The sequence below is a fragment of the Ctenocephalides felis genome, unplaced genomic scaffold (genome assembly GCF_003426905.1).
Source record: "Ctenocephalides felis isolate EL2017-DRISC unplaced genomic scaffold, ASM342690v1 CF-g0.4_SCAFFOLD_01604, whole genome shotgun sequence".
NCBI lineage: Eukaryota > Metazoa > Arthropoda > Insecta > Siphonaptera > Pulicidae > Ctenocephalides > Ctenocephalides felis.
In genome coordinates this window covers 2,649,844-2,664,168 of record NW_020537758.1, presented here as the reverse complement: position 1 = coordinate 2,664,168, position 14,325 = coordinate 2,649,844, and the positions used below count along the sequence as shown (strand labels likewise).

The window sequence follows — 14,325 nt, the reverse complement described above, 5'->3', positions numbered from 1 at the left end:
TCCCATCAATAGGAATGGAATACAATCCATTACAGTACTAGTTAACTTCCCGAAAGAGAAGTTTGTTTTTATCAAAAAAAACCTGGTTTGCTAATTTTATGTTTACTCGACGTTTCAAGCCATTCTGATTCGAATGAGACCAAATTTGAAAAAAGTATGTGTATGTGTGTGTATTTGCGTGCGCGTGTATGTGAACAGATTTTTTGCCGTAAATCGACGTTTTCTCAAAAACGGCTAGACAGATTTCAAAAATTTAAAAGCCATTTGATGCACCTCGATGAGGACTATTGTTTGCCAGTTTTGTGCGACGATCGGCCAAGCCGTTTCTTTATAAATAGCAGAAAAGTGAAAACTTTTCGCCCACGTTTTAGCCCGCAATTCTGAATCGATTTTGAAAATTCAAAAACCGTTCGAAAGATATTGGTTGGGAATCGTGCTGATTAGTTTTTGGTAGAGATCGGCCGGGCCGTTTTCTTGTAATAAAGTGTTCAAAAAAATTTTACTACGATTTTTATCATTATTTTTTTGATGATAGATACCATAGTCTTATAACAACTCGTCTAACTTTAAAAATTCGTCAAAGTTTGCAATATTTGGTACCGTTTTTGGCATTTGTCAAAATTAGACCTTTCATTGACGTTTGCGTAAAAACGCCTGAACCGATTTCTGAAATTTAAAAACCATTTGATGTATTTTGATGAGGACTATCGTTTATCAGTTTTGTGCGACGATCTGCCGAACCGTTTCTTTATAATTCGAAACAAAGTGTTAAACTTTTCCTTCACATTTAAGCTCATACTACCGAATCGATTTTAAAAAATCAAAAACTGTTCGAAAGATATTGGTTGAGAATGATACCGATTAGTTTTAGTTGAAAATCTACCGAGCCGTTTTCCTGTAAATTAACTGTTGAAAAAAAAAATTAAGCTGATTTTTATGTAACTTTTTTGGCGATATATATCATGGTCTTATAGAATTTACTAAAATATTACGGCCTTACGACAAATAGTTTAAATGTAAAAAATCATCAAATTGTGAAAAAATGAGTAGTTTTTTTGACGTTTGTTAAAATTAAAATTAGGCGATTTACTTGAAATAACGATAGAGTACTTAGTCGTAATAATTATACTAAACCATTAAAGTCCTACGGAAACTGGTTCAATTACAAAAATTATTGATTTGTGAAAATTGGCTTTTAGAAAATACTCCGAGTTAACGTGTTCATTCTTTTTCAATTATATGTAATAAATTCACTCAGAATACTTTTAATCACTCATAAATTAATTAATTTTTTATTGATTAAGTCGATTATTAACACATATCAGGAAGTTCATGTAACTTGCCTCAAGGCAAAATACCAATACCAGCTAGAACATTTTTTTCCTTCACCAGTCGGTTCACGACATGTTCGTTGATATGCGCGGGCTGAAGGACATCGTCCTGGTCGATGGCGATCACTTCACCCACAACGACTTCCTTTGGTCACCAGAGGCCTACGAAGAGGTCTACATGGAGGTGCTGTGGGAACTGAGCGGCTTGATACATAAAATTCAATCTTACATGGCCATGAGCAGCACGGTGGAATTTGAATCGGATGAAAGTGATGAATCGTCGGAAGAAAGTGATGAAGATGATAGTCATCAGCCGAAGGAAAAGCGTTCTCATCAGCCGGGTCATGATCACAGTCATGAGAAGAATGATGATCATGGTCATCAGCCGGATAAAACTTCAAGCTAGGATGGAGAAAGCAGCAGAATTATTAAACAAATTTGTTTATAATATCTCTTGTAACTATTGAACAGTTTGAGTAATATAAATCAAACTTTAAGAAAACTTGTTTGAAATTAAATTATTTATAATATTGTCTAATATTATAGAACTCTACAGCAACTCGGTATACTTCAAAATTGGTTTTGGAAATAGATTATTAACGCAAGAAAGTAGAGCAACTCAAATTCAATCTAGAACTAGCTTTATGAAATTTTATTCTTTTATTCAAAATATCTCTTGTAACTTTTGAATCGTTTGCGCAAAGTTAGTGAAATATTAAGCAAATTTGTTTAAAATTAAATGTTTAATAATATTGTCTAATATTGTATAACTCTACAGCAACTCGGTATATCTTAAAATTGCAATTGAAAATTAGGTTGTTATCGTTAGTGCATACTAATCGAGCAAGCCACAACCAATCGTGGATTGGCTTTATGGAATTTTATGCATTTTTATATGCATATTTTATGAATTTTATATCTCTTGTAACTTTTAAACGGTTTGAGTAAAGTACATAAAATATTAAAGAAATTTGTTTAAAATTAAATGATTTATAATATTATCTAATATTGTAGATCTCTACAGTCACTCGGTATACTTTAAAATTGCAAATGAAAAATAGATTGTTAACGTGGGTGTATACTTTATGCACTCGTTTATTATATCTCTTGTAATTTTGAATCATTTGCGCAAAGTTCGTAAAATATTAAGCAAATGTGTTTAAAATTAATATATTTATAATATTGTCTAATATTATAGTACTCTACAGCAACTCGGTATACTTCAAAATTGGTTTTGGAAATAGATTATTAACGCAAGAAAGTAGAGCAACTCAAATTCAATTTAGAACTGGCTTTATGAAATTTTATGCATTTGTTTAAAATATCCCTTGTAACTTTTGAATAGTTTGTGCAAAGTTAGTAAAATATTAAGCAAATTTGTTCAAAATTAATTATTCATAATATTGTCTAATATTATAGAGCTCTACAGCAACTCGGTATATCTTAAAATTGCAATTGAAAATTAGGTTGTTATCGTTAGTGCATACTAATCGAGTGACCCACAACCAATCGTGGTTTTGCTTTATGGAATTTTATGCATTTTTATATGCATATTTTATGAATTTTATATCTCTTGTAACTTTTAAACGGTTTGAGTAAAGTACATAAAATATTAAAGAAATTTGTTTAAAATTAAATGATTTATAATATTGTCTAATATTGTAGATCTCTACAGTCACTCGGTATACCTTAAAATTGCAATTGAAAAATAGATTGTTGACGTGGGTGCATACTTTATGCATTCGTTTATTATATCTCTTGTAACTTTTGAATCGTTTGGCACAGTTATTGAAATATTAAGCAAATTTGTTCATTAAATTAAATTATTTATAATATTGTCTAATATTGTAGATCTCTACAGTCACTCGGTATACCTTATAATTGCAATTGAAAAAGAGATTGTTAACGTGAGTACATACTAATCGAGTGACCCATAACCAATCGTGGATTGGCTTTATGGAATTTTATGCATTTGTTTAAAATAACTCTTGTAACTTTTAAACGGTTTGAGTAGAGTACATAAAATATTAAAGAAATTTGTTGCAAATTAAATTATTAACTATGTTGGCTAATATCATAACGCTCTAGAACAACTCTATATACTTTAAAATAGCAATTGAATGTAAAAAATGTATAAGATCTATAGAAATTTTATCCATGAATATGTCTGCATATGAGTTTATGCATTTATTTATATTATCTTTTGTAACTTCCAAACGGCTTGTGAAAAGTTATTGAAATATTAAGCAAATTTGTTTAAAATTAAATTGTCTACAATATTGTCTAATATCACAAGACTCTACATCAACTCAGTATATTTTAAAATAGCAATTTAATATAGAAAATTGTTTAAAGCAAGCTAAATATGTATTCATTCATGATACCTCACATAACTTTTAAATCTTTTTTCCGAGACGAATGAAATATTTAACGAATTTGTATAAAATTAAATTATCTATAATATTTTCTAACATCATAACGCACTACAGCAACTCGATATACTTTAAAATAGTAATTGAATGTAAAAATTGTATAGGTCTATAGAAATAGGAATTGCATGCATTTGATTTTATGCATTTTTTTTTTATAATAACTTCAAAACTGTTTGTGCAATGTTAGTGAATTATTAAGCAAATTTGTTTAAAATTAATTGATTTATAATATTGTCTAACATTATACTGTTCTATAGCAGCTTGGTATACTTTAAAATAGCAATTGAATGTAAAAATAGAGATCTATAGAATTTTAACCATGAATATGTGTTTATTCATGTTTTTATTATATCCATATATCTCTGAACCGTTTGCGTATTATATATTAAATATTAAGCAAATTTGTTTAAAATTATATAATCTTTGTATAATATTATACTGCTCTACAGCAATGTACTTTAAAATGCATAAATTTATTTTGATTTCAAAATTTGCGCCCTCGGTGACAAGTTCCTCACTTCAAGTTGCACAATGCAATTTTTGCACGAGCTCTAGGCATTTATATAGAGCGCTGATCAGTCGTTATCAATCCTTCTTTGAGTGCCGATGTAAACAAATATTTAACCTTTTCTACATGTGTCATTACATAAATTTAATAATGGATCTTATTACAAAGTGTTTAACATGTTTAAACATCTCTGCAATGGAGATTAATTGTTGTGTTGAGCTTGATAAATGTGTATTTGTTTATTACTACTTTTGGGACCTGTTGAGCTTTTATCCAAGATGGATGTGAAATTTGGTAAATTTGCACAAAATTTAATAACCTATACTATTTGTATTCTTATGCATGTAAAGGATATTATATATAATTAAACTTTGTATAGTTCAAAATAACACCTCGAAATAGAAAATTCTTTATCAATAATAATATACTCATTGATATTTAGAGGAAAATGTAAGAACAAAATATTTTCTCTAACAATCTTGAACTTAAATATATTTATTTAAGTTCAAGATTGTTAGAGAAAATATTTTGTTTTTACTACTATAGTTATTGTTTAGTTTAACATTATTTTACAGGCACTATTTTGGAAACTTTCAGGTCCAATAATAAATTTTATCCCATTGGTGAGTTGCTTCAAATAAACATCAATATATAAATAAATTCTCTATGATTCTTTATCTATTCTTTATTTATAGAATCTAGTGCTTTTATTTATTAAATCTCTTATAACTTTTGAACAGTTTGAGTAATATAAATCAAATATTAAGCAAATTTGTTTAAAATTAAATTATTTACAATGTTGTCCAATATTATGCATCTCTACACCAACTCCATGTATTTTTAAATTGCATTTGAAAATAATATATTCAAGAAAGCATATACAGCTGTATACTCTAGAGCAGGGCTTCTTAAACTTTTTTATATAGCGACCCCCTTCAAGCTTAGGAAATTTGAAACGACCCCCTCTTTCATATACTGAAATATATATTAAAAAAAAAAACTTTTTTAACAGTTTTTTTTATTAAAAACATATTATTAACATCAAACAATATTAATGTGTCGGATGTGAATGTTTATTTTTACACAAATAATTAAATCTAGGCTCAATTTGAGTTAGTGCAGATCGTAATAAATTTTCAACGTTTATTTGGTATTTTGTTTTTATGTATGTTAATGTAAAAAAGGCTCATTCACATAAATATGTTGTACAAAATGGCAATAATTTGTTCATTGCCATTTCCGATAGTAGGGGATATTCTGATTTGATTTCTATCCAAAATTCATGCACAGGCACTTTAGAAAATCTGATTCGCAAAGTAGTATCACTTGTTAATTTGGCAAATTCTTCTTGTGCTTTTAAGTTTAAGTTCTCAAATTTATTTCTTCCATTTCAATTGAAAATTGATTGCAAATATATTGTTGTGTATCGATATCATTGAGAAAATACCTATGCCTGTAAACTTCCATATTCTTCATATGATTAACTATAATTTTTTTTATGAGTATCTTTTTTTGAAATATTGTTACTAATTATATACTCGTCAGTAAATGGAAACATTTCGAGCGATCCACTTTCTACTCTGTTTTTCCATATAAGAATTATTTTAACAAAGGCCTCTAGTTTATTTTTTAACATAAACATATTAACGCAGACTCCCCCGCATTGATAAATTCATATCATTGATTTTATCAAAAATATTGGCCAAATAGCATAGCTTGAGAAGCCACAAATTATCGTGAAAATAGTTGGCCTAATAATACTAATTTTAAAATTTTGTTTATAATGATTGAAAAGTATCAGATCTTTGCGACCCCTTTTCAGTAGTCTCGCGACCCCCCTGGGGGTCGCGACCCCCACTTTAAGAAGGCCTGCTCTAGAGTATAAGTAATGCATTTGTTTATTATATCTCTTGTAACTTTTAAACCGTTTGAGTATTATAAATGAAATGTTCAGTGAATTTGCTTAATATTAAATGATTTATAATCTTGTCTATTATAGCACTCTACAACATCTCGGTTTACTTTAAAATTGCAATTGGAACAAAAACTAGAGTGTTATCTTGAATATACGTTGGAAATGCTCATATATTTATTATATACCTAATAATTTTTTAAACACGTTTATATTAAATAAGTATAAAAATTATTTGAAAAAATAGTTTAAATTATATTATTTTCATGATTATCTATTAGGGGCCGTCCGAGGGACGTACCTTCAATTAGGGGTTTGACAAAAAATTACCTAAGAGAGGGCGGAGTCTAGTAAGATATCACATGTATTTATTTTTTACCTGAATTTAAAAAAAAAAACAAAATTTTATGGGTTTTTTTTAGGTACTAAAAATAGGACGAATAGGGGTTATTTTTAATATGATCAAGAGTGAGGGGAGGGGTCCAAAAATCCTTAGAAATCGATCTGGTTAATGGCCAGCCCCTTATAATGATCTTCAGCAATTTTGTATACTTTGAAAAAAATAGAAAATTATTCTGAATTTACAGTTAGAACATGTAGAAGTACATATTTTTGTTATATATCTTCCAAACCGCTTGTCTAACATTTATAAAATATTTGGTGAATTTGTTCAAAATTGAATAATCTATAATATGTTCTAATATCATAAGTCTCTATAGCTACACGGTATACTTTAAAGTCGCATTTGAAACTACAAAAAATGTATTGTGTCCAGTTACCCTTACTTGTTATATCTCTTATATCTTCCAAACCGCTTGTCTAACATATATGAAATTTTTGGCAAATTTGTTCAAAATTGAATGCTCTATAATGTTTTCTAATATCATAAGTCTCTACAGCAATTCGGTGAACATTAAAATCGCATTTGAAAAGAGAAAATGATTCTCTATTCTTACAATTAGTTCAAGTGCCCATATTCATTATATCTCTTGTAACTTTCAAACCGCTTGTCTGCCATATATAAAATATTTGGCAAATTTGTTCAAAATTGAATAATCTATAATATTTTCTAATATCACAAGTCTCTACAGCAACTGGGTGTACTTTAAAATCGCATTTGAAAAGAGAAAATTATTCTCCGTACTTACAACTAGTTCAAGTGCACATATTTATTATATCTCTTGTAACTTTTAAACTGCTTGTATAATATATATACAATATTTTGCAAATTTGTTCAAAATTGAATAATTTATAATATTTTCTTATATCATAAGTCTCTACAGCAACTCGGTATACTTTAAAATCGCAATTGAAATTTTAAAAAATATTCTGTCCAGTTGCTTGCAACCACATTTATGAATTTATTTTGTAAAAAAAAATTATTAAAGCTATTGTTTAGTGCAATTATATAAACTACTAATAAACTATTAGCAGCAGTTTGTCTCTGTGAAAAGATCATTTTTACATTCCTCATCCTGAAGTAAAACTTCCATGGCAACCAAAGTTTTGTTGATGGAATAAAATCGCTGAAAAGATTTTAGTGCAAGCGAAATGAAGAGTTGGAAAATTTGTCTAACAACTAAATCTGAATTTTGTTGATTATATAAGTCGTTGTTTTACACTTACCTTAAGGCAAAATGCCACTTACAACTAGTTCCATATTAAATTAAAACGAAATGGAGCATTTACCCGATGATTACGATATTTTGTCGCACCCTTTGTTCCAATTGCCGAAAACTTTCAGAGAAAAACCGACATTTAAAGGTGCCAAACATAAAAAACTACCACCAATTGCCAGGAAGGACAAGAAGACCAAAAAAGTTAAAAGTAAGCACCACCATATATACAAATATTTACCTTATTTTATTTATTTATGTCTATCTATTATTTTTTAGAGGGTTTAACTTACACGGCTCTAAGGAAGGAGCGTGAAGAATTTCGCAAAAGACTGATTAATTTAATAATAAGAAAAGACGATGGCGATCCAAACGATATTCCTTCTCCAGAAGAAAAGGAGTTTTTGCGTTATTATTATTATATACATCATGGTATCGATACTGTGCATGTTGCACCTTTGCAACCGAAGATAATGAAAAGGTAATATTTATTTATTATATTGCTTGTAACTTTTGAACCGTGTTTTTAATAGAATTGAAATATTGGGCAAATTTGTTTAAAATTGAATGCTCTATAATATTGTCTGATATTATAATGCTCTACAGCAACTTGGTATACTTTAAAATTGAGTTTGAATGCCGGTAAGTGACTCCGAATTTTGTCATGAATTGATGAGACATTTATTAGACGTGCATATAATTATTGTATCTCTTGTAACTTTTAAACCGTTTCTTTGATATAAACGAAATAATAAGCAAGTTTGTTTAAAATTAAATGCTCTATAATATTGTCTATAGACTTAGACATAGACATAGACATATAGAATATTATAATATTATAATATTATAATATTCTACAGCAACTCGGTATACTTTAAAATTGAATTTGAATGTCGGTAAGTAACTCCGAATTTTGTTTACATTTAATCTTGAATTGACGAGATATTTATTGCAGCGCATTTTTTTATTATATCTCTTGTAACTTTTAAATAGTTTGTTTAATATAAATAAAATATTAAGCAAATTTATTTAAAATTGGATGCTCTATGAAGTAAGTAGTCTAATATTATGTTACCCTGCAGCAACTCGGTATACTTTAAAATCGCTTTCAACATATTTTTTTTAGATTTTAGGAAAATCTTTTAGATGATATATTGGAGTTGGTGTATAAAAAATATTTAATGCATTAATTATATATCATAATTCTTATACTTGTCGAAACGTCGTATGGAAGAAAAGGAAGTTTGTTCTTAAAATATTCAAGTGCAAGCAATTTATTATTTTATTTCTCATATCTCTTGTAACTTTTAAACGGACTGTTTGATATAATTGAAATATTTGGCAAATTTGTGCAAAATTAAATAATCTATAATATTGTTTAATACTACAATGCTCTACAGCAACTCGGTGTACTTTAAAATTCGGTTTAAAAAAAGGCTACATGTGCTTAACATACAGGTATTTAATAAACTTATTCTAGGGACAATTTTGTACAAAATTCTATACTATTATCTAATATTATAATTTATTCTTACAGCAACTTGGTATACTTTAAAATGTATTTTTACTGCTTATATGTGTTTATTATTATTTCCAGAGTATTTTCCCTAATAAGTCAAAAACTTCTCAAATGGATAATTTAATAAACTTATTCTAGGGACAATTTTATACAAAATTCTATACTATTATCTAATATTAATTTTCCTTGCGGCAACTTATTATACTTAAAAATGTATTATCATTATTTATGTGTATATATTTTTATTTCCAGAGTATTTTCCTTAATAAGTCAAAAACTTCTCAAATGGACGTCCTGTTTGAATTTATTAACAAACGAAGTCAAAGAAGACTATTTGGTGGCTGTAAAAAAAGCCATAGTGGATTTTGTCCTGCAGGATTCGTCAAAAGCCAAAGACAGGGTAAAAATGGATAAACAATTTAATAAATTATAATTGATTTTGATATTAAGTTTTTTTCCCTTGTAGATTGTCCAATTCGATTCGCCGGAACGTACGGAATTAAAAATATTTACAATAGAATGGAAAGTTAGTTTTAATAAAAATCGTACGAAGATTCAGAAATGCTTGAACACGGTCAATCCTTATGTTGGGGAAGTTATTAATATTTGGGTTAGAAAATTCAGGTAATTAGCCTGATGTACTTATTAAATCGGAGAAGTTATTAATATTTGGGTTTGGAAATTTTGGTATTTATAATTACAATGGCTAGGCTATAGCCAGATGTACTTATTAAATCTCTTGTAAATTTTAAATAGTTGGTTTAATATAAATTGAATATTTGGCAAATTTGTACAAAATTAGATAATCTTCAGAATTGTCTAACATCATAATGCTATACAGCAACTCGGTATACTCATAAATGACCATTTAGAAGAATACAACGAGTTATAGAAGATGTATTCATGTTGCAAGTGCATTTGTTTACTACATTTTTTTTTAACTTGTAAACTATATAAATAGTACATTTGGCAAATTAGTGCAAAATTAAAAACCAACAAGTTTGTCTATTACCATAATGACCTTCAACAAATTGGTCTACTCTAAATTTATTTCGCGAAAGGATAAATGTGCACACAAAGTTTTTTCCCTTCTTCAGGGACTTTCGTCTGGTGGACACCAACTCTTTGTCCAAATGCGGTGGTGCCTTATCTTTGGCCAATTTCGAATCGGAGGTGAAATCTCATTTATCCAAAGCAAGAGATCTTATGCTGAACGATTGGTTGCCTTCTTTGAGAGATCTCCTGATGCGAAGGCAACGCAGCAGGGCCAGGGCCAGGTCCAGATCGTCCAAACACAGGTAGGAGAAATAACCCAGAAAACAAATCTATCATAATGTTTAATGATTTATATTGATTTTTAATCTATCATTTAATGTTTTTGTTATTTTTTTTTAAGATTGCGTCCAATAAACGACGAACGTTCCAACGAAAGTTTCTTCGACACCATCGCCTGTGTAATGGAAAGACAACTCCAAGAATTGTGCCTGAACAGCGCCAGGGATTACGCTGATTATGTGGCTGATTACGGGGTAACAAAACACCAAAAACAATTTCCAAATACACAAAACAATTATCTACTTATCTATTCACCTTTAGCAAAGAAACAGAGGCATCCAGATCAACATAGTCCGTCGAAAAGACGGCCTGCATTTCGAACCGTCGTTCAAAAAAATTCAAACAGTCTTCTTGAACACTTTCAAATTCATGGTAAAGATTGTCAAAGATATTCCAAGAGTCGATGTCAATTCTAACCAGGACGAGGACAGGAAAATGTTAAAAGTAGACCAGGAAATTTGAAAATAATTATTTACGTGTTGTTAATATTTTTGTCTATTTTTTAGCCCATAATTCCCGAAGATTTGATCGAAAAATGCAGACAGGAGGTTCATGAGATTTTGGAGGATCACAGAATTGGACCAGAGTTGCTTGTCCAGGATTTTGATCAGTTTATTGATTTGATTAATGGAAATGTGAGTTGTAATTAAAACTATAGACTCATTTATAAATTATATATTATAAATATTGTTTTTTTTTTAGGTTCAGGAACAGATGAAGGAGTTTTTTGCAACAGAACATCCGTTTGAAGAATATTGCGAGTTGATTGAGAAATTTCAGAGCACATCCTATAAAATACCAGTCGAAGTAAGAAAATTATACATATATAAATATTAGGGTGGTCCTTAATATGGACATTTTCGAATTTCCTTGCTCCCAAGAGCTCAAATGGTTCCAAATTGATGAAAAGCAATTCTCTGAAAGTTTCAGCTCTTGATGTTAATTTTAGATAGTGCGCAATTCAATCAAACTTCATATGGAAATAGCATGACAAAATTTTCAAAAATTTTCAAAATGTTTTTAGATATAATTTAGGAAACAAATGATTGAATTTTATTCAAAATTTGTCGCTAAGTTATGCCTTTAATTCTCAAAAAAATTTCTATGCTATTTCCATACAAAACTTTGATTGAATTGCATTCTATCTAAAAGAGAATTTTAAGAGCTAAAACTTTCAGAGAATTGTTTTTTATCAATTTGGAACCATTTGAGCCCTGGGAGCAAGGAAAATCGAAAATGTCCATATTAAGGACCACCTTATTATATATATATATATATATATATATATATATATTTATTTATTTATTATATAATCAATGTGATTTTTGCTCAAGGTGGAGCATGTGGTCACCATTGGTTTGTACGAGATGCACAGAGAAGATCTGGTGCAATCCTTAACAAATGCTGCTGTTAAAAATAAGGATGATTTGATCAATTGGATTATTACGGATTATCAAAATATGATGAGAGCGTAAGAAGTTGCACTATATAAATAATAATTATTTTAATAAATGGACTGCTGGAAAGTAGAATCATGGAACTTTTTTCTTTGGTCTTTACTTTAAAACTTTTTGCTTTACAATTTTCAGTATTTATACCATCATGATTTTTTAAATTCTTTGCCTTTCTATCCTTTACTATAAACTTCCAATTTCAGATAATTCATTATTATATCCCATTTCTTCATTTATTGCCTTGTTTTTATTTTTATCATCTTTGAACTGAAATCTTATTATTTACTAATTGTTTTTATCTTCCAGTTTATCGGAAGAGTACCAATCAATGTCCTCAAGTGCTTTGGCAATACCCGAAGATACTGCCCAATTGATGGCAGCAACTGAATTTGTACGTCAGGCTGAAGGCAGCACATTGGCAGTCATGCAGGACAGGTTGCGTCAGGTTGTTCGGAGACTGCTCTTTCTATCGGATCATCATGCTTTGACACAGCAGGAAATTAAGCAGAACACTGAGGCATTTCAATGGTAGGGGGAAAGACTTATGAGCAATTTTTAGGCATGCACTTGGAGAATTACTTGATTGTCACCAAAACGGTTTTAAAATGTATAAAATTGTGTTAAAATTGAGGTCTATAGTGTTTCATGAGCTCCACAGCAAAAATTTGCCTACACATCACCACAGTTTTCATTCTGAACTGCTTGTGTTGAATTTATTTTCTATCTAGGTATCTACGTATGCCTTCAGTGTTTGAGGAGCATCGTCAAATGGCTGATATCAAAACTGCTGAATTCCAAAGAGGATTGAAGGTACAACTGATCACATTCCATATAAAAATAAGTACTGAACCTTCTGTTTTTTATAATTAGTCAAGAATAGTACAATTTGGAGAAGAACTTCAACGTCTGGATGGCCTGCCTGGTAAACGCTTGCAGAAACTGGGGCGACGTCTCGCAATTGAAAAAATACAGAAAACGTGCCACAACATTGGACCAAAGGTCTAAAATCACTCTTACCTCCATCTTAAATCTAGAATTAATAAGTCTTATTTCCTAGGTTGATTTTAGCAATGGAGACCATAAAGCAGTTCAACACCGAAGAGACATCCTTCGGGTACGAGTTGTCCAGTTATCCACTTCAGCAAGAGATTCACGAAAGGTTGAGGCCGTTTAAGAATCTTTATGATAACTGTGGAGATTTTTTGGATAAATACGATCATTGGATGAAGGCCAAGGTAGGTTTGGTGGATAAAACTCAGTTTTGTCGAAGTTTTATAAAACTTTATTATTTATTTATAAAACTTTATTATAATAAATAATTGTTGGGGTTTTAGATTGGTGTGTTTCCACCGGAGGAGATTCAGACGGAAGTTGAGGGTTATTTTAAGACTGTTATGGCTTTGGAAGAGAACTTTGCTGGGAAGCATCCTGTTACTAAGGATTTAGCAGCTGAGGTAAGGGATAAATGATAATGTTTAATTATTGCAACAACTGGAATTAAATTGGCTACTACATAGTTTTACAGCTCCATAATTTAAGTTTTCTGTTTGAGATTTATTGGTGATTATTATTTAGAATAGTAGATTCATAAAATCGTATGCCAAATCTTTGTAACTAAAGGTTTTAATAATTTTATTAGTATAGTCGTATAGTCATAATTCCTTACTCTTGTTTTTACAAGATATTTATTTTTGGTTCATGTCTAATTGTTGAAGATTTTTATAACCACCTAATAAGAAATGTGTTATTTATTATTACCAGATTCGTCAGCGAATTTCCGAATTCCGAGACCACATGCCAATAGTCCAAACTTTGGGCAACCAGGGCATGAAGCCGAGACATTGGGAACAAGTTGGTGAAATTGTTGGCTTTCCAATCAAAGCTGCTGAAGGAGAATTGACTTTGGAGAAAGTCATAGATTATGGGTAAAGAACATTTAATCTACCAAAGTAATTTTCCAAAAATTTATTTGTTAGCGAAATTGATCAATATATATATCTTGTCCCAATCCGATGGGTTTCTTTTACAGAGTTTATTTTAAGAATTTTTTTTAAATAAATCTACTGCTAATTTTTGGTCAACGTTTTATATTTTCTATATTCATTGGCATCTATTATTAAGCTAATCAAACTGTCTGGTCATTTAATTCTAGTTCTTTCTACAAACTTCAACAAATTCACCAAAATTGTCTACACCTAGTAGGTTTTGGTGCCATTTT

At 29.6% G+C, this 14,325-nt stretch overlaps 1 protein-coding gene across 1 annotated transcript; it reads left to right on the top strand.

Annotated features, from left to right (window-relative positions):
• The first annotated feature begins 9,240 nt into the window (after positions 1 to 9,240).
• On the top strand, positions 9,241 to 14,036 carry LOC113372824 (dynein heavy chain 7, axonemal-like). Its single transcript, XM_026613162.1, has 15 exons — positions 9,241 to 9,257; positions 9,571 to 9,718; positions 9,785 to 9,942; positions 10,416 to 10,616; positions 10,715 to 10,847; positions 10,915 to 11,097; positions 11,160 to 11,288; positions 11,356 to 11,460; positions 11,988 to 12,124; positions 12,414 to 12,635; positions 12,836 to 12,917; positions 13,003 to 13,106; positions 13,165 to 13,342; positions 13,442 to 13,561; positions 13,869 to 14,036. The coding sequence occupies exons 1-15, from the start codon at positions 9,241 to 9,243 to the stop codon at positions 14,034 to 14,036; spliced, it is 2,085 nt and encodes a 694-aa protein (XP_026468947.1).
• Positions 14,037 to 14,325: the final 289 nt, after the last annotated feature.

What these genes read in the sequence shown, in the direction of transcription:
- LOC113372824 (XM_026613162.1), top strand. An exon ending in CGTCAAAAGCCAAAGACAGG is followed by an intron (nt 9,719 to 9,784) that starts GTAAAAATGGAT and finishes TTTCCCTTGTAG; the next exon opens with ATTGTCCAATTCGATTCGCC. An exon ending in TATCAAAATATGATGAGAGC is followed by an intron (nt 12,125 to 12,413) that starts GTAAGAAGTTGC and finishes TTTATCTTCCAG; the next exon opens with TTTATCGGAAGAGTACCAAT.